This window comes from Balaenoptera ricei, chromosome 4, assembly GCF_028023285.1.
Source record: "Balaenoptera ricei isolate mBalRic1 chromosome 4, mBalRic1.hap2, whole genome shotgun sequence".
NCBI lineage: Eukaryota > Metazoa > Chordata > Mammalia > Artiodactyla > Balaenopteridae > Balaenoptera > Balaenoptera ricei.
Genome location: NC_082642.1, coordinates 67,000,236 through 67,025,902, shown reverse-complemented (window position 1 = coordinate 67,025,902; position 25,667 = coordinate 67,000,236). Strand labels below are relative to the sequence as shown.

At 39.1% G+C, this 25,667-nt stretch overlaps 1 protein-coding gene across 4 annotated transcripts in view; it reads right to left on the bottom strand.

Annotated features, from left to right (window-relative positions):
- Positions 1-25,667, bottom strand: part of FNDC3B (fibronectin type III domain containing 3B) — a 350,111-nt gene that overhangs the window by 121,801 nt on the left and 202,643 nt on the right. For all 4 annotated transcript variants that reach the window (XM_059920533.1, XM_059920537.1, XM_059920536.1 and 1 more), the window contains exons 5-6: positions 21,746-21,989; positions 18,292-18,579 (exon numbers count right to left, since the gene is read on the bottom strand). In XM_059920533.1, the coding sequence (XP_059776516.1) occupies positions 18,292-18,579; positions 21,746-21,989 (532 nt within the window). The remainder of the gene's footprint in view (positions 1-18,291; positions 18,580-21,745; positions 21,990-25,667) is intronic.

The following is a 25,667-nucleotide window of genomic DNA, read 5'->3' as shown; positions in this document are numbered from 1 at the left end:
AAGTCCCTTTGAATGAGCTCTGCACTTGAACCTCTGACAAGCCTAATCTGTTTCCAATACATTCAAGGGGTGAACTCTGGTGGGACGATACAGACAGCACACATATCCAAGAACAAACAGGATGAGGTCAGTTAGTGCCACGAAGAACACATTTTAAAGGGTGATATGATGGAGTAGTCTCAGAAGGCCTCTGACTGAAGCATTTGGGCTGCTCCAGGAAAGATGAGGAGGACCCTACCATACAAAGAGCGAGAGAACTTTGGAGGCAGAGGTAACAGAAAGAGTGAAGGCAGGAAGGGCCTGGCATCGTAGAGGACTGGAAAGGAAGCCTGCGTCCAGAGCACAGGGAGCTGGAGCAGGGCTGGGAGGAGCTGAGGCAGCAGTCAGCTGACACAGACTGTGTCACCGGGGGAAAGAGTCTGTACTGTAGGCTAAGTTCGAAAGAAAAACGCGGCGAGTTTTAACAAGATCACCTGGCTGCTGTGTGGAGAATGAATTGTGAGGGAACAAAGGTTAAAGGAGAGAGACTAGCTAAGGGGACATAATCTCTATGAAAGTATACATGCACACACACATTAAAAAGTAAGCACTGATAAGGGAAATCTCTATACCTTCTCAATTTTGCCATGAACCTAGAACTGCTCTAAAAAAAACTGTCTTAAAAACAAGCGCTACAATAATACTGGAAATTAGGAGGAGAGTCACATTTAATGAGATATGTTTTGGATATACAGAAATTCATCACAATAATTTTCTAGATCTAGGTTTTAGTACATGATATTAATATCCAAGAAGAGTTGCAACTGAAGTGACCAAGAACATGTATTTGATGAAATGTCTAATGGAAAAGCATAGGTTTGTACCATGCTTGCTCTACAATCTAAAGAATCCAGAACATGAGGTTGTGGATCATGATATGCACTCTTCCCTGTAGTCTGAAGCTATCCTTGTTTCAAACACTGCTAATCAGAGATATATTGTAATGTAGACCGCAACATCATTCTAGACAGCAAGTAATACCAAAAGCAGTAAGTCATAGTCTCTACATTTAAGATTTCAATGTATTTCCATGAATGTTGTGACTCACAAAAAAAGCGAAATTCTACTAAATGGAAAACGTATTGCAGTCTCTAGAGCTGTTCTCAAACAGTAAAACAATTTACCAGACATACTTAAACAGTTCTTCCCAAAGCCCTTTATTTTCCTCATTTAAATTGGTTCCAAAATGAACTGGCAAGGGCATAGTATACGCTGTAAGTGATTGATACTCTTATGGAAAAAACACGTAAATAGCTAAAACTAAAGGCTCATGACTATGGGTACAGTTAAATGGCTTAAATGAGACAGAGTTAATGTTTTAAATTCATTGAAAATAAGACTGGGGAAGCTATTCAAGAAAGGTAACATGATGTGATCCCCTCAGTTTCTTTCTCCCCTCATTAAGGTCCTAGCAATATCACAAGAGTTGATTATATGGCTAAACTAGCACATCTAGTGGCTCGAACATAAGGAAGACTGTGATCCGCATGATTAGTACTTTATCCTCCATATCATGGCATCTGTACCTGCTGTCTTTTTTTTTTTTTTTAATAAATTTATTTATTTATTTTTGGCTGTGCTGGGCCTTTGTTGCCGCACGTGGGCTTTCTTTAGTTGCGGTGAGTGGGGGCTACTCTTCCTTGCGGTGTGCGGGCTTTCTCATTGCGGTGGCTTCTCTTGTTGCAGAGCAGGGGCTGTAGGCACGTGGGCTTCAGTACTTGTGGCATGCAGGCTCAGTACTTGTGGCTGGCGGGCTCTAGAGCGCAGGCTCAGTAGTTGTGGTGCACAGGCTTAGCTGCTCCGCAGCATGTGAGATCTTCCCGGACCAGGGCTCGAACCCGCGTCCCCCGCATTGGCAGGCGGAGCGCCACCAGGGAAGTCCCCCTGCTCCCTGCTGTCTTTTTTTCATTTACCATCTTGGCTGATACTATATAATCCAGCTGAGTTCTCACGTTTGGCTAAAACTTTTTTTTCCCTACTTTTTCTTTCATCTTCACTTACACAACCTGGGCTCTGTACCTCAACTTTATTACTCTCATCAATGAGATATAAACAGATACAGTTCTGACTAATTTGTTCATCCAAGCAATAATTTGCTGATGTTCATACACTGATATAAACTTAACTTTGATATATATTTCCTACCAAGTTTCACAGAATCACAGAATTCTGTTAGAGGAAAGAATCTTAACTGATTTCAAGTACTATCTCGTATTGTATGTACTTAAAATCTTCTGTGTCTATTTTAGGCATAACACCCACACGAGGGTAAAAAAGGAAATCTGTAAGACACAAGTTTCATTACACAGGCAATAATTATTAAAAACATGGCAAGGCAGATAAGAGGGTTTAGAATTTATCGCTCATATGATACCTTGGGGTCCTTATAACTCTTCTTCAAAATTAAACTAATTATTAGACCTCACCTAGATATAACCATCAAGGAAAGGACACGTAACCAATCCATAGCATTAGCAATCCAGTCAATATCTAACAAGCATCAGCTTTTATGGAATTTTCTTGGGGGAGTTTTATAATGATTGTTAATCATTATAGAATCATTAGATTCATAAAGAATTAATTATTCTGACAGCCTTCTTAGTCTTACCTCATGCTAGCTGAAAACTACCTCAGTTTCCTTTTTGAAGAAAATATATGTTCCAAATTAAGATAGGTTCCTTTCACTTCTTTTTGGAAAATGCTATTAACTCTAAAAGGAATTATACAGATCCTTATATTTAACTTCCATTTATATGTCCTGAAAATACATATCCACCATTTACATGCATATACACACACATATCCACGTGACAACTCATTCCAATTTCCAGAGTTAATATGAACAATTACAGCATTCAACTTTCTGACTTGCCTCAACTAGCTTAATTAACTGTGCAGAGACTTCCCTGATGCAAACTGCTACCATGAAGAGAAGACGCAGCTCTGGTAAGTGATTCTTGGCCTACGTTATCAGAGACAGATACTCAGAGCTGCTCTTAGACATTTATACTAAACCGTAACACACTGAAAAAGTTGTGGCGTATGCTGAGGGAGGTGAACGAATACTTCAATCAGACCTAAACGCCATGAAGGGTAATGAGCTGGTTCTGACCAGGTTACTACAATGCGGACACTGGAAGTAGCATGGGTTAGGCTGAAAATGGCCCCCAAAGGATATCCATATCCTAATCTCTGGAACCTGTGAATGTTACCTTTCATGGCAAAGTCTTCAGACATGCGATTAAGTTAAGGATTCTGAGACGGGAAGACTGTCCTGAATTATCTGAGTGGGCCTTAAATGAAATCACATGTATTCTTATAAGAAGGAAGCAAAGTAAGATTTGACATGCACAGAGGACAAAGCAATGTGAAGATGGAGCAGAGAGAGATTTGAAGACACTGGTCTTCAAGATGGGAGTGATGCAGCCACAAGCAAAGGGAATGATGGCATCCCCTGGCTGGAAGAGATTAAAAAAAAACATTCTTCCCTAGAGCCTCTGGAGGGAGCATTACCCTGCCAACACCTTGAATTCAACCCAGTGACACCTGATTTCAGACTTCTGACCTCTGAAATCGTTATCTTCAGATTTCCTCCAGAGCCACGAGAGAATAAATTTCTGTTGTTTTAAATCACTGACTTCGTGGTAATTTGTTAGTTACAGCCCGTCAGAGGTGTGCTCCATTGAGCTAACCTCTTCATGGACAACAGTAACTTCAATACGAACAGAGAGAGCAAAGAAAATAAAACCAAATTAAATGAACTGAGTTCATACTACATGCCAGGACTGTGTCGGAGTTTATCACAAACTTTTATTTTTAATCCATTCTCCTACTATTATGGAACTGAAATTTGCTGAATTGGGGGGGGGGGGGGGGTCTGACAACAACAGATTAGGTATTACCCCAAATTTAGCACAGGGACAAAAAAAAGATTGACTGTATTGGCATTTATCCCTGCTCAGATGCCGTTTCCTGGTCAAATAAATTAATGTCAATCTTTCGATTTCCCGTTTTTCCCATCTTGTGCATGAAAATGATTTAAAAAATGCTGAGGGAACACCTGCTCACAACAGTGTAGCAGGAAGACAGACAATATGCTTTCCAATACGCCTGGTGGGAGAATGGTAGCTGACGCCATATACAATGTCCATAAATCTAGGCCTGAAAATATTCCCTGAAGACTTATGAAATTGAATAAAACTGAAAAACTACACACAAGAGCTTCCACAGAACATCCAATTCTCAAATGCCTCAAATTTCTCTTGAAAAAAAGCAATTTTCCAGTAAGAAAAACACCACCTAAATAAAGAATAATTAACATAATTGTCACCTATGATTACCACTTGTCTAGGGATGGTTTATTTTCAATTTTGGTGTCTCATTCACCAGCATTAATCAATAGGACTCTAGCCACCATTTTGAGTAAACATCTTGGATACTGTAACCTTATTCCATTTTAATCCTTGGTATCTTTATAAAATCCAATACATCCTGCCTTAAAGAGTTAACTGATTCACTGCTCCCCCAAAATACCACTTTTGATATGCTGCCTGCAAAAATAACCTATCAGTGGATAAATCGTTTACATTCCTTGGTGTTCACTGTTTTCTCTTTTTTAACACTGAAAAAGGGGAAAAAATTAACTCTGACATAGCAACAAGTGAAAATAGAACAGATATACACTGTATAGATTCTTATCAATTATCAATCATATTAGCGGTCTGGAATATTAGACTGAATCATATAAAATTTCTACTACTCAACTGTTTTTGACCTGAAGAAAACAGCAGTTTTCTATGGACCTACCCAATATGATGAATCAACCCTACAGGTAATTTCTGAGCATCATTTTAAGTTTCAGGTTCTCCTCACACACCAAAGCTTTACCAGCTATTAACAGCAGTAACCTGGACACACTCTCCCTTATTTTCTTATTTAGAACTGGTTACCGCTAGTGAGGAGCTCACTGAAGATAAACATATACAAGGGTGGTGAGCAGGAAGGAAATGGAAATAAAGGGACACAGATAACCTACCAAGTGGATCATGCTCCTTTAAAGAAGGGCCATGAACTTATCTCAAGTGCTATCCTTTTCCTCAGATGTGCTCAATGAGCTTGTAACATAGTCTTAAAATAAGAGCATGTCTTGAACCTTTCTTCTTCAAAAGTAAATGGGTTGAGAGCTATGATAAAAATCTAGTACTAAAAGCATTCTTCTGATCTATCATTTCCTGCTTCTTCCCACTCCAAAAGCAAAACAAAAATACCCCAGTAGTAAATAAGTGAACAGATGAATGAATAAAGAAATAATTCTAAATTTTAAAGGTCCATTCATAGTATTAGTGATGACAAATATGGCAGATCATGAAAGCCAGGTATTCAAAGTGGGGGAGGCAGGGGAGAGAATTCGCAGAATTTTAAAACACAAGGGATAAAGAAAAGTATAAAACAGAAGAAAAAGAGAAGAACGAATGAGAATCCTAATTTCTGGGTACAAAACATTCCACAGATTACCAAGTTCAGACAACCAAAGTTCTGAAAGCTTAAGTAATAAAGCCTAATATATAAAAGATTACTAGTATCTCCCATTCCAACTAAAAGTAGCATGACTGCAGAATGGTAACCAACTGGCCCTGAAATTATTTAAAATAAATGGTGCAGAAAACAGGCATTTATCCAACTGCAGAATCAGGCAAAGCAGTAGAAAGTCTTACTGATTCTACAACGCATGTATCCTTACTACCAAAAAGATAACCTTTCTTCTATAAAATACTAATATAGTAGAGACTTATCAAACATTAATAGAGACATTTTTGCCCTTATGCATGATATTTGAGATGCGTTGAGTTCACTAAATCCAGAGACTGAAATCTGTGGAGAATAATACTTCACAGACACGGAATCTTCAATAAAAAGGAAACACAGTTTCAAATCGAATACTGTCTGCCATCGAATTTGAGCTACCCTCTTGTGGACAACAGTGTGAATAGTAAATATTAATAGTGTCAGTGTGTTTCAAAAAATAAAATAACATGATAGCTGAAGAATTAAAGCACCAACAACCATTTTAATTTAAGTAACACATGATTCTAAACCCGAGTTTTCAAAAGACAGTGATATCTTATGGAGTTCCTTGGGGCAACATTCCAGCAAAAAAAAGAAAAAAAAAAAATCTTCCTGAAAGACTAAATATTATTCTTTTTAATGTGCTTGGCAATATACTTAAATAGTTTTGAGGAACTCAGTGAACCTAAAATATGGCAGTTTCTCCATCCCTCTTGATTTTAAGGAGCTTACTGTTCCATATAATAATTTGTGTCTTTTCAAATAATAGGGAAAAAGAGGTCAATGTAAGTTCACCATGTGAATTAAGCACAGCAGTAACAAATGCATTTATGAAAATCTTTTAAAAATTGTTTGTAGACCTAGTTCTTCCCTCTCACTTCCTCATGTTGCTCTCTTGGGGTAGATCTAATAAGCCTAGGAAGCAAGATCTGAGCATTTACTAGAAATGCCATCAATATTCTTTTTTATTATATATAAATGTAAAGTTAAGAGTGAACTTCCTTTTTTGACTTCGGAAAGAGCTGACTGCATTTTAAAGTAACCTCAGTGAATAGACTTGAGGACACGGGGAGGGGGAAGGGTAAGCTGGGACGAAGTGAGAGAGTGGCATGGACGTATATACACTACCAAATGTAGAACAGATAGCTAGTGGGAAGCAGCTGCATAGCACAGGGAGATCAGCTCAGGGCTTTGTGACCACCTAGAGGGGTGGGAGGGAGAAGCAAGAGGGAGGGGATATGGGGATATATGTATATGTATAGCTGATTCACTTTGTTATACAACAGAAACTAACAAAACATTGTAAAGAAATTATACTCCAATAAAGATGTTAAAAAAAATAAAAATAAAAATAAAAGGATGCAAACTACTTCAAAGGATGTGGAAAGATACAAACTATTTCCGAGGGAGTAGACTTTGAGACGGCTAAAGGGAGAGAGACTACCTTTCTACATGTCTGTATTTTTTTCATTGTCAAAATAAGTAAATATTACTTCTATAATTTAAATAAATCTAAACTAAAAACAAACAAACAAACAAAAAGTAACCTCAGTTTGTTAGAGGACCTAAAAATAATCATGACATTTGATTAAAGCAGGCTGCTTTTAACAAAGGCACACTAACCCAAGGGTAGAGGTAAACCCCTTTCTTGTTCTCAACTTCCAAGTTAAAGTTTGAAAAGGAAATTCTTTTTTTCTAAATTTCCAGTTTTTAAGCATACCAAAACTCTAAAACATCACTTTAACAACTGCAGAGCACTATTCAAAAACCCAATACTTCAATCTAGTGTATTGCTAATGCTACTGAAGTTCTGTGTAAGGCTTCATTTTTAATTTGCTTATCGAATCTACACTGGCAGTGAATGTTCTAACTCAGCACAGGAGGAAGACATAAGCTTCAGGAAAGCCCGAAGGGGAAAGAGTAAGAGTTTTATTTACATGGAGATTTGGTCAAAGTGGAGCTGCCCAAAGTGGAGCCACCAATAAAAGGGCTCATGGACCACAACAGGGCAAAAGGGTTGTGCCCTACTCCTCAGGAAAATGCTGACTGAGTGGGTGGAATGCAATCTATGAAAATGGAACCATGAAACCTCTCTGCTTTTCTTCCTCTTGTTTTTGCCAAATTATCTTTATTCCACATTCCATCGAATCTTCCCTGTCCACCACATTTCCTCCTTTCATTCTACTTGTTTTCCTTTTTGCCACTTCCTTTTGTTTCAATGTGCCATTCCTCTGAGGTCCTTCTCCTCTCACTCCCGCCTCCTCATTTTTCAGTTTTCCGGATATCACAATTCCCTTCTGTGCCTGGAGCAAATCATCCCCACCACTATCACCTGCTCTTTCCTGCCCCTTTTCTGAGCTCAACACCTGCGTGGAAAGCTCCATTCTTCTGATGCAGCTGGGAAGTAGCAGCTACAATCGGGGGTGGTGGGGCACGAGGCACATATAAGAATGCAAACTCAGCACCAGAAGACAATAAGAGGAGATTTCATGGTCAACTACAGCGACATTTACACTCTTTACTTTGTAAATCCTAAATGGCTAGCAATGAGCTAGTATCACTGCTGTCTCTCATGGACCTTACCCATTTTACCCTTGTGTTCTCTACTCAATCCTTAACAGAATTTCAAGGTCTCATTATAGTACCAAAGATTGGAACAGCGTGATATAATCGGCTGCACTGTGGTGTGTATGGTTGGGCAAATTAAGTTGAAAATAAAAGCCAATGTTGGTCAGAGCAGAAAGGATGGCCTGTAATTAGCATATCTGCAATACTGCCTATAATCGTCACGTTACAAGAAACTGGTCCTGTAAAACCAGAAATTCGATACCCTGCCTCTTCATACAGCACTTACATACAGGAATCCTAGAGGACCATTCCACAGGAGATGTAGCGACAAAATCAATGTTGACATAACAGCTGGAAAGTTGCCAAAATTCCATCACAAATGCCGAGACTATTTCAGATGGATTATTAATAGGCATGGTCCCCGACTCCACACACCATGTGGTGGCCAGCCTCTGAGATAACCCCTCCCCTACCTCACCCTACCATCATCCCACCTCGGGGTAGACGCATTCCACACCGTATCAGTAGGTACAATATGCGACCAACAGAATGTGGACGTGTATGACTTCTGAGGTATAAGGAAGAACTGTGAAAGAGCTTGAAATTTAGTGGCTTTCCTAGCAAGCTTATCCGTCTGGGTTAACTTACGGCCCTATGGCAAGTAATATGAGTGTTAGCAAAATACAGAGAAGTCGTGGCTTGCCCAAGTCATCTCCAGCTACTCCTCCTTTTGCAGCACTTCTAACACCTAGCAAAGTAATTTAAAGCCGTGTGTTGAGAAGGTTCAGACACAGAATCAAGCTGGCCCACTAGGCTCTACTCCTCAGCCTCACAAGAGAATCCAGCCCAGAGAAGAGGCAGAGGAGAGGTAAGGAGGGAACTGAATTTTATTCTTGCCCAGGATTTACCAGGCTGTTGGTGGTAAACGGTCACGGTCTTTTCTTGGGACTGGATGCCCCTCTGACTCCCCTCTTATCTCAAATCCTTGGCACTGAAAGTTACTCAGCATCGACTCAGAACACAGGAGGCCCTGTCCTGCAGCACTCCAGGGGGTGCGCTCCCAGGCCGGGGGTTCTGTTAACATGACCCACATGAGGCAGTTCTCTTAAGCAGAAAAATGCCATGGTCTTTCTTTACCCATATTCTTTAACATTTCTGAAGCACTTAGTGCCTCTAAAATTGTATTAAGAACTCATGACAGCCTTCTGAAATAGGTGCTATTAATGGTCCCCATTTTATACAGACATGAAGAAACTGAAGCTTCGAGAGATTAACTATCTTGCCCAAAGGCCCAAGGTTCACAAGGGGCAGAGGTGGGACTAAACCCAGATCTGCAAGGTCCTGACTAGTATGTTATTTTGCTTCTAAGTATGGCACATTTGTGATGATGCCCTTTGGCCCAGTTAAATTCAGAATTCAGCTTAGCTAAATGAGAGAATAACATGTAGAAGTTTCAATTCAATAAAATTGAAGGTTATATATGTACCAGAAACAAACCGTGTCATCACTTATACCTGCTGTTTAAAGGGTTCTTTGGGATGACATGTATTTTACCCACATGGGTTCTGATGTCATCTAAATGCCTCTATGATCAGTTCCCAAGAAAGCAAAAAAGGCAGAGAAAATAATATGGGTTCACAGAGTTAAGTACTACATATGGTAGAAACTAATCAAAATTCTGCCCTCAATCTTCTGGTGAACACTCACTGCAAGAGAAAACTCAAAAAGATTTTTGCATGTTGTTTGTCTTTTTATACGTAAGTGAAAAATGGGAAGCTTCAAGTACGATTTAATGGGTTACGACTTCTTAAACTGACATGACAAAAATATCTCATCCTGTCTGTTGAAAGAAACATGTAGTTAACATCTTTAAAACGTTCCAGATTGCAACAGAAATACAGGGGGGAAGGGCAAAAGGCAAAAAGATAAGTGATGGAACTTGATAAAGACAACTATACACTCTACTCATTAGCAAAAATTTGGGCCACCACATTTTCCTCTTTGTCGAGCCGCAGATTTTGCCTTTGTATCAGGAAAGTCAATGCCTCTGGAAGGAAAAAAAATATCAGCACACTGGAGTCTCACTGAAAAAGCTATTCACTGCTGGCTTTCTCCAGCTCTGGCCCGCAGAGGATAGTGCCCAGGTCAGAAAGCACATGTCAGCGAGCAGCACCCTCCTCCTGAGAACAGCCTTCTGTCCCCAGGCCTCCCTCCCTTCCAGCCCACACGGAGGCAGTTGTTGCAAGGCCTGGAAACCTGCTCAGACCTCTCCCAGCATCACTCAGGGGCCTTCGAGACTAGGGGATGGATCTGGCAATCTACGTCTGAAATGGAAGTAAGGGTGTTAATTGCCCAGTTTCCTGCCAAAATGAGTGTATCTTGCATTTTGATCCAGGGGTCCACATTGTCTCTTTAAAAAAATAAAAGTCATTTGGGTTTGTTTGGACTATTTTCACTTTTCAGACTGTACTTGGCAGAAGAATGGGTAAATTCCACTGACTTGAGCTCATTTTTTTTTTTCATGTTTTCTTGATATTTTTGTCATGCACAGGATTCATATGCAGCTGCAGACAGGTGAAAACACATGGGATTTATCATCAGCAAAGACTTGAGATGAAGCAATAATGAAAATCCAACTACAAACTGTACATTTTCAAATGCAGTGTGGAAAGCACCCACACCGGGAGAAAGGACCCCTGCCCCCCTGCACAAGTAAACTCTCTTCCAAAACACCCAGTCTGAGTATGCCTAGGAGGTATGTGCTCACGAGAGAAAAAGGCTGCAGGTGAAAGAAGAAATGAGCCACTTATGAAGTGTGAAAGCCCCACTAAACACCTTATTTTAAACAGAAAAGCACCAGGGTTATCTCTTATGGGGAGCCAGGACCAAAAGAGATTCCAAAAGAAAATCGGCCTCGACTCCTCACATTCCAGACCTTATTAACATGAGGCTTGTCCTTCCAAACAAAGGAAACGACTGTCAGCCCTCCACAGGTGGATGCAGCCACCCCTCCCAGAGCCAAGCCACCCAGCCAGAGGTAGCCTCCAAGAACCCACAACTGCTCACAATCTCAGACCTCCGGAGGAAAAGGCCCACCCTCACTACAGCAATTCTTACCTGCAGCATGAATAAACTTTCATGCTAATTTCAGTAAACAGATATTGGGGTCAGATTCTGGTTTCTGACCAGTAATAGCAAAATGTAGAAAGAGAAAAAATGTCAGGGGGGGCCATCTGAGAAGACATCAGAACACAAAAACCTGGTAATAAGGAATACTACTACTGGGGGTCAGAAGGAGAAAAGCACAAGAATAACGCTTTTGTCACTGGCTTTCAATGTTACAATCAGAAACTATCATTCTATGTGATGGAATTTTATCAACAGTGTAACTGAATCTCTGGATTGTCAACAATTCCAAAGGTCAAATGCCAAAAGTATGCTGTATCTTCATCTTCTTCTATATTTGGAATTCTTACCATTTTGTCCCAATGTTTTCCCATACGGCACTGTAAGTTCTAGAGGTCTTCACATAAACTACTACTTACACGTTAGCAACATAAAAGGGACTCTCCCACCTCCCGTATATGCTTATCATGATACAGGTACTACAAAAGGAATAAGCTTCAACTTAAAACGAGTGTTTTAACTGAACACCTCCCATACCCCTCATTTAAAAATCTTCCTTCAAAATTGCTTGGCATTCACGGGGCCAGTGGTTTTCAAATGTTACTGTGCCTGATTACCACCTGGAGAGCTCAACAAAACACAGGTTGCTGGGTCCCACCTCCACCAACTGCAATCCAGCAGGTGCGGGGCAGGCCAGGAGGGCACATGTCTTACAAGCTCCTAGATGGCGATGAAGCTGTGGCCTGGGACTGAAGAGCCAGAGTCCAGGTGAGGGTGAGGAAAGCTTTGTGGATGACAGGTACCCATATCTCCCGCCCCAAGCACAGCAGCACCAACTCTATCTGCTGTTACAACGCCTGCATGCATGCGTGCGTGCGTAGGTGTGTGTGAGAGAGAGAAAGAGAGAGAGAGGTGGTGGTAGGGGAGGAAGGATACTGTATTTCATTGGGGATCCACATGAGATTTTTTGAAAAAGGAAGATCTGCTCATTGATAAGATTTTGAAAATCACTAACTTTAACTCACCTGTTCATTTTACTGAAAGGGAAACTGAGGCCTAGTGAAATGACTTGTTATGTATCACATAATCTAAAACACAAACAACTGTTATCTTACAAATCCATTAAGGTTTTAAAATGTTCAAGTAATGAGTGAAAAAGATAAACCCAGAGATGAGGTAAAGGTCAGCAGTATCAACTGCACACACAAAATACTTTCACACACACACACACAAAAGGTGTTTGGAGATTGTGACTTATAAACACTCTTGATGTTCTTTCTTTCTCTCCTTCCCCCACCCAACCCAACCCAATATGAAGTCTTTTCATATTATCAGACAGTGGATCCTCACCAAAGTTTTCATTTTTCACTCTGGCTTCACATAATTATTTCTAAAACAGTACTAGCAGATAACCTAACTCTCCTTTCTGAGGATATATCAATATGACACAGGGACTACAGCGCTGGTTGAAAACTAGGGGATTTCAGTTACAAAACTGTATCCTCTGAATAACTTCCTTGACATCATATGCTTCGGTTTTTACCAAGGATAAAATGGAAGGATGAAACTTCCCTCTCACTCAGTGAAGAGCAACAGAAACTTCTGTAGCCTCTGTGATAAAAGGAACATGACAATCTTAACTTGGTTTGGGCCACAGAAGAGGCTCAAGGCCCAGCTCTTCTTGCACAACATTCTGCACACAAGGACAAATTCTGTCATCCTGTCCTTGAACAACTATGAACATGGTGCTCAGGCACTGATCTAAAATCAAATGCTAGTTAAGGGAAAGAAAGAGAAGGGAAATTTTCTTGAAATATTTTCCCCTAATCAATCTGCCATTATTATGCCTTGGCGAGACAGACAGGCTTCACAGAAAGAGATGACATTTGAGCTGGCTCCTGAAGGACTGAGTTGGAGTGTGCAAGGCAGAGGAACTGGAAGGAAAAGCCAAGAAGAGAAGATGAGGTATATTCTTGAAATAGGGCAAAACTTTGGGCAGCTGGTGGGGAAATCTAAAGTACTTGGGAAGGTGAGCATCAAGCAGCTTAGACTTTATACTCTGGACAATGGGGACCACCATGGAGGTTCCTTAAGGAGGGGAACAGCATGTTCAGATCTGGTGTAGCTGCGGCCATAATCAGAGGATGGGATGGCGAGGAAGATGGATAATCCCATTTCTTAAAACATAAGGTGGTCCTTCTCAGACTGAGCTTAGGGAATCCTAACTCAGGTTTCTAAAAAATGTATGAGGAGATGCCAAAGACAGAGTTCATTAGAAAGGATGCCCCAAGAGGGTATCCAGAGTTCTTGCTCACTGGGAACTTTAAGTGTCCCTGATGGGGTGATGAGAAGATGTGTGAAATCTGGCACCTCTGGGTAGGCAGCATATTTTTACCTCAGTAGCAATCTCTCTCAGAGAGCCTGGATGCAACTTTCAGAGGTAGAGGTCCAGGAGTACAGGGTTGAGCTTTCAAAATGAAGACGGGTTTAAGCAGAAGGAAGCCACTGCTGGCTTACAGGGGAAGGAGTTGCAGGGTGAGGGCATGAAGGCAAGAGAGACGGCATCGGATGGGGGGAGGGGGAGAAGGGGGCGCAGGGGCATATAGAGATACTTGTTTTGAGAAGGGCATATATCTTGATGAGAGTTGATCCTAAGATTACAGGGGGGAGATGATAAGAATATTCAAGTAACAAGGGTGACCATTATACTGAGGTGTTAAGAACCGAGATAGACTACTTTTAATATTTAATATTGGGAATTAAAATATCCATTTTACAGATGAGGATACAGAGATTCAGGGAATACTAAAAGCAAATAGTCAGCAAGTGACAAAACCTGCTTCTAAGCCAAGTGTGTCTGATACCAAAGCCCCAACTGTTCTCTGCCCACATCACACCATCAACTCCAAGGAGTACAAGAAAACTGGAATCCTACATTTCCCTGATGGTACTATAGACTTTGTCCTGCCTAAGCTGTTTTCCTGAAGGTACCAGCAGTAAATGAAAGGAGGGGTTGGCTGCAGAGCAGATGGCTTGTTTTCGAGAACAGGGCAGTTAAGAACACAGGGTTCATCCCACAAATATTTACTAAGTACACACTATGTGCCACACACAGTCCTAGGAGGTGGGGAGAGGGTGGTGAGCTAAAGTTCCTACCTCACATCGTATACAAACTAGCAAACCACACCTTCTGTGACCATCCTTCATATCAGAACAGTAGTTCTCTATCTTGCTGGCCATCATTCTCAGTGGAAGTTTAATAAAAAACATGAAGCCAGATCAAGTGAAGAGATTCTGGTTTAGCAGGTCTGAAATGAGGGTTAGGGGTCTGCATTTTTTGGAAGTTCCACCAGTGTTTCTGAAGTACAAACAAGAGAACCAAGATTCCAGAGAGTAATTAATCAATCTCCATCTTTTTAATATATTTATTTGTTTAGATTAACATAATTTGTTTGCTTATCACAGGACCAGGTACAAATTTGAAGTTTGCCCTTTTCCTTTTACATTTGTATTTTCTAAGTGGTAGAAAGGCAGTAAGTAATTCAAGTGGATTCCCTCAAAAACTAGGGAATTCTGAGATTAAAAGTTGGCCTCCTCTGGCAAATGTGGGCATCTTAAGTAGAATGTAGAAAAATACCACAACCTGTACGTCATGGTTAAGTATAAACCCTAATCTTGTGCGAACGACATATGAATGTAAACAGATCAACATACTAGAATTAACTGTAGCTTCATATTAATCAGATGGCACTGTAAACTCAAGAATTATTTGAGAAACTTACTTCCTGGGTACAGAAGTCAGTTGCAGTACATTCAAGCAAAAAGATACCCTGGGAGAATGTTGCCATTTACGTACGAGAAGGCAGAAGAAGCCTTCTGGGATCCTTTCAGCCAACAATCACATTCTGAGGCAGACGGGGCTGAACCATTATGAACAACATAATGGACTCCAGGAACAAGAGGTGCTTTTGTTCACCTATTCCACCTGATTCAGGTTTTCCTCTTTGCTTCGACAACCTGGAGGCTCAAAGCCAAATAGATGGCCTACATCAAGCAACTCTTCGGGATTCTTTACGTACAAACTTACTCGTGTCTTCGTCTTATTTGTCCTCAGTTTCCTCAGATATTTATTTTTTTATAGATTACTTTTCAGAGCAGTTTTAATTGCAGAGCAAAACTGAGCAGATGCAAAGAAGGCCCTTATATACACCCCACCCACCACATGCACGGAGCCTGCCCCACCTATCATGTCCATGCCAGAGCAGTACATTTGTTACAACTGATGAACCTACACTGACATGCCACCATTATAAGTCCATAGTTTACGTTAGGGTGTATGTAACTCTTGGTGTTGTACACTGTATGGGTTTTGACCAATGTATGTGATATGTACCGACCATTACAGTATCAGACAGAGTAGTTTCACTGCCCTAAAAACCCTCTGTGCTCTGCCTGTTCACTCCTCACTCCCCCAACCCCTGACATCTATGAATCTTTTCACTGCCTCCATAGTTTTGCCTTTTCCTATTGGATAGCTGGAATCATACAGTATGTAGCCTTTTCAGACTGGCTTGTTTCACTTAGTAACATGTATTTAAGGTGGCTCCATGTCTTTTATAGCTAGATAGCTCAATTCTTTTTAGTGCTGAGTAATACTCCATGTGTGGATGAACCAGTTTATTTATCCATTTACTTACTGAAGGACATCTTCGTTGCTTCCAAGTTTTGGCGATTATGAATAAAGCTGCTCCAAACATCCATGTGTATTTTTTTGTCAGGATGTAAGTTTTCAATTCATGTCAGCAAATGGTTATTTTTTTATCCAACATGTAAACCCCCTCAGATCCTTATTGGAATGTGCTAGAGTACATAAAATAATACTCCATCTGATTCTATATTTCATGGCTAAACCATGTGGAGAAGAGCACTTGGAGTGATTTTGAGTAGGCAAATACTGTGATGAGAAAAGGAACAATACACCAAGTTTGAACTGAAGGTGAAATAAAAATATTTTCTAAATCTTTTCATTGTGAAACACACACTTCCAGAAGCCCATAGCGAAAAAAGATCTCACTGTTACCAACACAATAACATGTTTTCTACACAACAGCAAAGAGCTTAAGGTGTTCAGAATAATTATACTCTCTGTCATAATGTAAAATGCCAAAATGCTTGTAAACATATGTACATTAGCAAACATTTCAGCGTTGATTTCAATGCAAATCCATTTCTTCTCTTACAGCTATGAGAATATTAAAATATAGGGCAGCTTACACATTTAGGTATATGTAAAAGGAAATAATTGCATATATAAGGAAGGTTTACTTTTGCCAGGTAATTCATAACTACACTAATTTTGTATGCTAATTTCAACCCTGCTTCATCTTATTTCCCTTCTTTTATTGTCTCTCTGCCTCTTAGATCTTACTCAAATTTATTTTATCTGCCTCTATTATATTTATCTATTTCATCTGCCTTAAATCTTTTTTGATGCAAGGCAGAACAAAAAGTATTAAAGAATGAATCAAGTAATCAAGGTAGTTCAAACTTCATAAGCTCTCTGAAGACAGCTTATACATTCTTTTTCTCTTTTCTGTAGACTAAAATTCTCCTTAGGAAAACCTATTTCTAATTTTTTTGTGTGTGAATTCTCTCTTAAATGCCCATGATTTAAAATTAAAACTTGCTAATAACTGAATTTCAAACTTAGAAATTATAGTATTATTTGACTAAAAATCATTTTATGTGGCAGACACAGCACTTTCCACTAGGAGCTGTTTAAAAGCCTCTTAAATCTTGGGTCACTCTTATATACTTGTTTATGTTTTGTTTAATAATTATAATAATAATGCATGGTAATTAAATAAAACTTGGAAAATACAGAAAAGAATAAATAACAAAATTAAAAGCACCTATAATATATCTCAGAGAAATTACTGTTCACTTTTCACTGTATCTTACTATTACTCTTTTTCGCGCTACAGTTCACTCATGTGAACAACACGGGAGGAAATGTTGATGCCAGTGTCTCGTTTTACCTAATTTTCCTCTGCCCTGACAGAGGCCAGTCTTCCCTACACAATCAACCATACACTAATTCTGTCTTTTTCATTCACAAACACAATGCCGGTTTCTACCTGGATGAGGTCCAATAAGGAAGGAGTGTATTTAATAGTGTTATAATCCGTTCTTACCTTGTCTTTCACATGTCTTTGTTTATTTCTATCTGTTATCTCACCTAGCTTATCAAAATGTTCTTCTTTTGCTTCCCTTAAGTCAGCCTTCTACATATGCCTATATAAAAAGCTTCTGTTTTTAACTCCTGTGGCATAAGAACAGGTTGTGTCTAAGTCTTACCTAAAAGCTTCATTTAAAGCACATGCACCTTCTTCCCAAATTAATTGATCTACAGCCACAAGACTAATCTACAAAGAAACAAATGCCCTTTTGAATTGATGTCTCTCTATCTATGTGGTACCCCTAATTCTTCCTTCTCATCCTTGGTCTATGAATACTTCATTCAGGATGCCAAAGGTGGCATTGAAAACAATAACTGATGAGGGAGACAGAAATATATTCCATTACATGATGATAAATTTCACTACAGTATGGAAGTAATTACATCTGGTTTGATCAGGTATAATTATTTTGAGATTTAAACTAGCCCTACACGTCTTAGAAAGTTTACCTGTTTTACTTAGGATCTCTTCCACATTTGTCTACTTAGAATGAAACAACGGAAGTAAGCTAACGTGAAAACACTTTCAGGTACTTGTTACTGAGATTAAGTAGAACATGACACAGTACGTGTGACCGAAGAAGTAACACTTCTGCCATGAAGTAGTAATAGAAAAGAGCTGATATAATATCCTGTCCTTGCTAAGCAAAAGATAAGAGAAGGTCTACCCTATCACTCCTAGCAGAAAGACCAAGTGCCATGCAACACCTTGACATAAAACTCGGCGTTTCATGGCAAACGTCTTCGGACATTACCTTGCAAGTCTGCGTCACTTGACTTCGGACTGCTTCTTGCTCGCCGCTCTGTTTTCTTAACGCCCGGCCCACCGCCGCCACCTCCCCCGCCTCCGCTGCCACCACCACTGTGGCCCTTCCCGTAGCCGTTGTACACGGTTGTGCAGTTGCTCTTGTAGATCGAAGAAGGAGGGCTGTTGAGGCGATTCTGGCGGTCAATCTGGCGGTCTTTCAGCTTTTTGTGCGGAGGCTTGCTGTACTGGTCTTCTCGGGTGATATAACTCGACATTCCATAGAGTGGTATAATTTCTAAAATGATGATTATGACAAATGCAAGCTCAGTCTACGTTTCCAATAACAAATTATTACAGGGTCAAATGACCTGACGCCTGAAGGAAGAAGTTTAACATATTACTAAATACAGTATAAAAGCGATACACATAGTATACATGTTTAAAATATTCCCATTCATTTCTAACCAATAAAGGAATAATTAATCATTAAAAAACTATACTGTATGTTCAGAAATGTTCCAGAAATTATGGGAAATACTGAAGAAGGGTAACTGTCCACCAAGAGTTCATATTTCAGTTGAATAGATAACTAAGCTTGATTTTGCCTGTCGGTTGTTTTTAGTAGTTGCAACATACAAAAAAAGTTAGAATTAACAAATAAAATACCCCCTTAAGTAATGTGTTCTTAGAATCAAGATACTTGAAAGTATGCTTATCCTTACAGACAGAATAGCATTTCTATCAGAAAGTATATAGCAACTAGAATATAAGGAGTTATTTGTGCCATCTAGAAGAGCCAACATTTGAACAAAACCTACTAAAATGAAGAGATGAGAAATTTCCATTAAAAATAATCAAAGCTCACAGAATCAGGGGAAATGTTCAAGGAGATCTTGTAGTGATAAATATAAGCCACCTCTGCAACCTGGTGGCAAGCATAATAATCTACAGTCATAAACTAGTATTTTGGGGTAATCAGGAGGCAAGACAAACTGACTAGTAGAATGTCACCTGGCTTCACTATCCATATTTTTACATGGCTCAAAAGAAAATGGGAGCCTGCAAAATAATCTCATGATCTTAGGGGAAAACATTTATTTTAAATTTAAATTTTTTAAGCAATTAAAAGTTCTATTTAGACATTAATAAAAATGGTAATGTATAACACAGACACTGGGTCCTTACATGTTTATAAGAAAAAAGGCCCCACATGCACAGAGTGACCATATAAATTACCATCCAAATCTGAGTATTTCTGAGAGTGATTAGGGAGCATTTCTAATTATTTCTCTTGACACGAGACCTAAACCAGTACTGTCCTAGGCACACCAGGAATGTATGGTCACCCTATATAACTTAATGACTAATGTTCCAATTGTTCAATGGTAAAGCTCCACTTTTCATTTTCTTTCTGTTCACATAGCTTGAGGAAGACCTTTAAAAAGCAAATCTTTACAAGATAACCAATCTGCACTAGAGAAACACAATCCTATTCAAAAAGTGCATGCCCAAATAAATTATGTCTAAACATACAAAAAGAATGGTAAAAAGGCTTTAAATATCACAATGCATTACACTTGAGACTTAAAATATTCACCATGGGTACTGATAGAATAATATTTTAAAATGTCAAGAACTTTTTAAACTCACATGGTTTGGGAAATTAAATGTTTAAATTGCTTTTAGGTGTATGCACACTGAGAACTAAGGTAAGACAATATATAAAAGGCTTTTTATTTATAAAGCAAAGGATTTTTGTTTTCTGCTTTCTTTAATTTGGAATCAATGAAGGCACTTTTATTTTACATTATTGCTCTGTGTTATTTTAATGAAATTAAACCAAAATACCCTATTCAATGAAGACAGTATAATTTCTCTTTTTGCTTAATTCTAATGATGACTTCAATCGTACTGTTGTGTAAAATTACAGAGGACACCATTCACAAAACAGTAACTGCGTGGCATCCTACTAAAAGACTGCTGAAATAAGGCTGGTCAGACACTCTTCATCAAGCAATGAGTCAGTAGGCAAGGTTTTTCACACTGTCATTAAGCTCAGACCCAACCAGAAAACTCTGACAAATGCTCAAATACTTAATGTGTACTGTGTCAGAGTACTGAATACTTTTTAAAAAACTACACTTAATTAACTGAAGTTTTTCAGTTTTTATCAAAATGTTTTCATGGAACATGCCCAGCCAGTCTCTGATGTTTTGGAGTGTTATGCTACTAGGCAAAAAGACTTTAGCAATAGGAAGTTATTGATGCCTCCATGCAATTAAAGTATTGATTTCGTCTTTTGCTATCATCTCTCCATACCCCATTATAATAGCACCTGATCCTTTTGAATTATATTAAATTTCTTTCTAACTACTACTACTACAACTACAAAAAATCAAATGCTATCCCTAAGTTACAACAGGATACAGGGTATTTCACTTAAAATACCCATCTCAAATTTTTCTTTTGTTAATAAGAAAATATTCCAATGTGATATAAACATACAAGGGGAAGCATACACACACACACACACACACACACACACACACACACACACACACACACATATATATAATTGATGAGAGAAAGTAAGGTGATAACTTCCTCCAAAACTAACAGGCATTTCTCATACAATTTATCTGTAAACCAATGTAATAAGTGTTTGAAACAATAAAACACTTCAATTCATAGTCAGACACAGAAGAAAATCCCTTTGCAAAGTCCTAGAGGTTGAAGTCTAATTTTATCCTCACTTATCTGGTTTCTTAGTATCCATTTTGATAGAGAAGGGCTTTAGACTAAACCAACACCAAGGTCAAAACTAAAAAGAAATAATGTCGGTATCTCTGAGACTCTTATTCATTTCAAGGTAAATATTTGCCTAACAACCAGTGAAACTGTGGCTGCACTGATGGCTATTCTTAAACTAAAAACAGCGTTCAGGAAGACCACATCAACAGTCAGGGGATTTTGAGTTCGCCAAGATTGCAACAGAGCGTCCAAGAAACCTAAAGTTTACCAAGACCTCGCAGTCTTCTATCACTGGAAAAGGGGCACAAAACCCTTTGTAAGTTCCCTTCTACTGCTAGACCATATGGATGCCTAAGAAATAATGTGCTGCAGTTCTGTCTTGGGCCACGCTCACATAAAAATATGTTATCAGGACATGGGAACATATGATAGGTTACTGCCTCTTTTCTGAAATAAGAAGTGGCTCTCCCACTACCTGCTCTCTGTGGGGTGGGATGAGGGCAGAATTTGAAAACATATAAAGAAAGAAAGAGTTGCAAGACACAATTCAGGACAAAGAAAGTTAGGAATTTCCCATGAGCTTTATACAGCAGATAGAACCTCCTCTACCATGTTCATTACAGAGGAAACAAAGCTGCTCACTGGCTCTCTTAAGCTACTTAAATGTTGTAACCAGTTCCAACAGCTCCCGATGCCAGCAATCTACTCACCTTGTTCGCCGTATATTGTAGGGGGAAGATGATGCTGAGGAAAAAACTGAGGCGGCATATCTCCAGGTCCAGTAACAGGTGGGTAGTAAGCTGTGTGTGAGTTATGAATAAAATGCGGGTGGTGAGTCAGGTAGGGGGGTAGGTGATGGGTTGGAGACATGGCCGAGGGGTAGCTTGGGGGGTAGCACTCAGGAGACTGGGGTGTGACCACCACCCGGCGGACTCCAGTATTGTCTTCAATCACCTGAAGAAAACAGCAGAAAGAATGTAGTATGTATTATTAGTAAATATCCTGTGAATGTATATGGTATTTAATTACTTCCCTCCTTAACTTTAATCTTCTCTCCTCCATAGGAAAAAAAAAAAAAAATTAGTGCATGTTGAATTCTGATTCTCTAATTCAACTAGTTCAATGAATTTTAGCTGGTGGTTTTCCAGAAAGAAGAGACTTTCCGGGCCACGTAAATACGCCTTAGAGGGCTGAGCTTCCACGTCTGCCCCGTAACACCCAACCCCATTCCTGCTTTAGCAAGCACAGTTCCATGACACTGGGGCTTTAGGAAACCAAGGTAACATTAACTTCAGAACCCATAATAGTACCTAAAGGCCATTTAATCTGGAACCAAGGTTGTGGATGAAATGAGGGATCCCAACCCTTCAAACACTTGAGCAATCCTGAATCGAGGACACCTTTGCTCCCAAGATGTCCTGACGATGTACCGAATGTTGTGAAGGAGACATTACGACCGGGGACCTGCTGTGCGCAGGGTGAGCGAATCAACATTCTATCTATACTTTCTTCAAATGATTTTTTAAAAATTCAACCAAGAAAGGTAACATAAGGCAGTGCAAAGCCAATATTTATTGCCTCTGTGGCCAACTGCATGCTACCTGCTCTAGGAGCAAACAATTTTGTTGAGACACAAGATAAGAAAAAATACAACAGAAACCATAATCCAAAGGTAAAGCTGTGGGGTACAGAGAACAAGAGCATGAAATGGCAGAATCAGAGCAGGCTTTAGGGACCTCAAAGAACTGGTAGGGCTGGGACAGGTGAGAGCATGGCCCCTGCATTAGGGCCCTGCAAAGAAGGGGACAATGATGCCACAAGAGTAAACTCGGAAGCCGGAACCAGGCTTCCAAAGAGACCAGATGGCCTAATCTAGCTTAAGACAATCAGGTACATACATTAATAGGAAATTTTGTTTAAAAAAAAAAAAAAAAAAAAAACTGAAAATTAAACTTGTGTATTGAAATAGACTTCTCATTACATCTCAGGAGGCTGATTATAGGCCAAAATAAAATGACTTAATCATGTCTAAAGCATTCTAATAAAAAAATTATACTAAGCTTTGTTTTTTAAAATAGTGTTTGAGACAAAATGGCAAGTTTATCAACATTAGTCTGTACTTCAGTGAACAAGATAGGTTTAATTTTACTTAATAGCCATTAATCTTTATGTTAAGAAAAAAATCTTTATTAATGAACCTACTAATATAATAGCTTCAGAATTAACTACTATGTTAATAGTTTATTAATAAAGCAATATTAACTCCTTAAAATTAAGATTCTGAGTCATACTCCCTACTAAAGCTCAGGATGTAGCTTTTTACATATTCTTTATTAAATGTAACCTCTTCCTGGCCTTGGCAAGTTAATCACATTAGCCTCATTTAGGCTGCTAAGTTACAGGTATAAGTTAAATGGTGCTTAAACCATGACACTAGAAATTCTAACGTATACACTAATAATTATCATCAAAGCATCTTCTGCTTTTTTTCTTTATCGAATTATAGTTGATTTGCAATGTTGTGTTAGTTTCTGTTGTACAGCAGTGATTCAGTTATACATATGCGCATATATGTATTCTTTCCATTATAGTTTATTACAGGATATTGAATATAGTTCCCAGTTCTATACAGTAGGACCTTGTTGCTTACCTATTTTAGATATAGCATTGGGTTGGCCAAAAAGTTCCTTTGGTTTTTAAGTAAAAATAAAAGACATTTTTCATTTTCACCAAGAACTTTATTGAACAACGTATTCACTGTTTTGTTTCACTACCTTCTGCCATTTTTCAGGCAACTTCATAATTCCATCTTCCCAAAACTTTTTATTTTTTGAGCAAAGAACTTTTCCAGGTGCCTTTTACAGTCTTCCAAGGAACTGAAATTTTTTCCATTAAGAGAATTTTGTAAAGACCGAAATAAATGGAAATCCGAAGGTGCAATGTCTGGTGAATACGGAGGATGAATCAGAACTTCCCAGCCAAGCTGTAACAGTTTTTGCCTGGTCATCAAAGAAACATGCAGTCTTGCATTATCCTGATGGAAGATTCTGCATTTTCTCTTGACTAATTCCAGATGCTTTTCATCAGGTGCTGCTTTCAGTTGGTCTACTTGGGAGCAGTTCTTATTGGAATTAATCCTTTGGTTCTCTGGAAGGACCTCATAATAGAGGACTCCCTTCCAATCCCACCATATATACAACATCCCCTTCTTTGGATGAAGACCGGCCTTTGGTGCGGTTGGTGGTGGCTCATTTCGCTTGCCCCACCATCTCTTCTGCTCCACATTATTGTACAGTATCCACTTTTCACTGCCTGTCACAATTTGTTTTAAAAACAGAACATTTTCGTTACGTTTCAGTAGAGAATCCCATGAGGAAATATGGTCAAGAAGGTTTTTTGCACTTAATTTATGTGGAACCCAAACATCAAGGCGATTCACATAGCCAAGCTGGTGCAAATGATTTTCAATGCTTGATTTAGATATTTTGAGTATGTCAGCTATTTCCTACGTGGTATAACGTTGATTGTTTTCAATTAATGTTTCTATTTGATCGATTTCAACTTCAACTGGTCTACCCGACAGTGGAACACCGTGCAGCGAGAAATCTCCAGCACGAAACTTCGCAAACCACTTTTGACACGTTCGATCAGTCACAGTACCTTCTCCATACACTGCACAAATTTTCTGCGTTTAAGTTGCATCTTTACCTTTCTTGAAATAATAAAGCATAATATGCTGACAATGTTGCTTTTTCTTCCAACTTCAATATTAAAATGGCTATGCAAAAATTCACCAATTTTGATAAGTTTTTTTTTTTTAATGCACGCTGATATGACAGCCGTCACAATACAATCTAACATTATTTTGAATGAAGTTAAAGACAACTAAGTGCTACTCGAGCCAGCTTATGGGAAAACCGGACGAACTTTTTGGTCAACACAATAGTTTGTATCTGCTAATCCCAAAGCCCTAATTTATCCCTCCTCCACCACCCCCTCTTTCCCCTTTGGTAACCACAAGTTTGTTTTCTATGCCTGAGTCTGCTTCTGTTCTGTAAGTAAGTTTATTTGTATCCTATTTTAGATTTCACATATAAGAGATATCATGCGATATTTGTCTTTGTCTGGCTTACTTCACTTAGTATGATAATCTCTAGGTCCAGGCATGTTGCTGCAAATGGCATTATTTCAATCCTTTTTTCTGGGGGGGCTGACTAGTATTCCACTGTAATATATACCACATCATCTTTATCCATTCATCTGTCGATGGACATTTAGGTTGATTTCATGTTTTGGCTACTGTATATAGTGCTACTATGAACACTGGGGCCCATGTATCTTTTCGAATTACAGTTTTCTCCAGATATATGCCCAGCAGTGGGATTGCTGGATCATATGGCAACTCTATTTTTAGTTTCTTAAGGAACCTCCATACTGTTTTCCATAGTGGCTGCACCAATTTACATTCCCACCAACCGTGTAGGAGGGTTCCCTTTTCTCCACACCCTCTCCAGCATTTGTTATTTAGACTTTTTAATGATGGCCATTCTGACCAGTGTGAGGTGATACCTCTTTGTAGTTTTGATTTGCATTTCTCTAACAATTAGTGATGTTGAACATCTTTTCATGTGC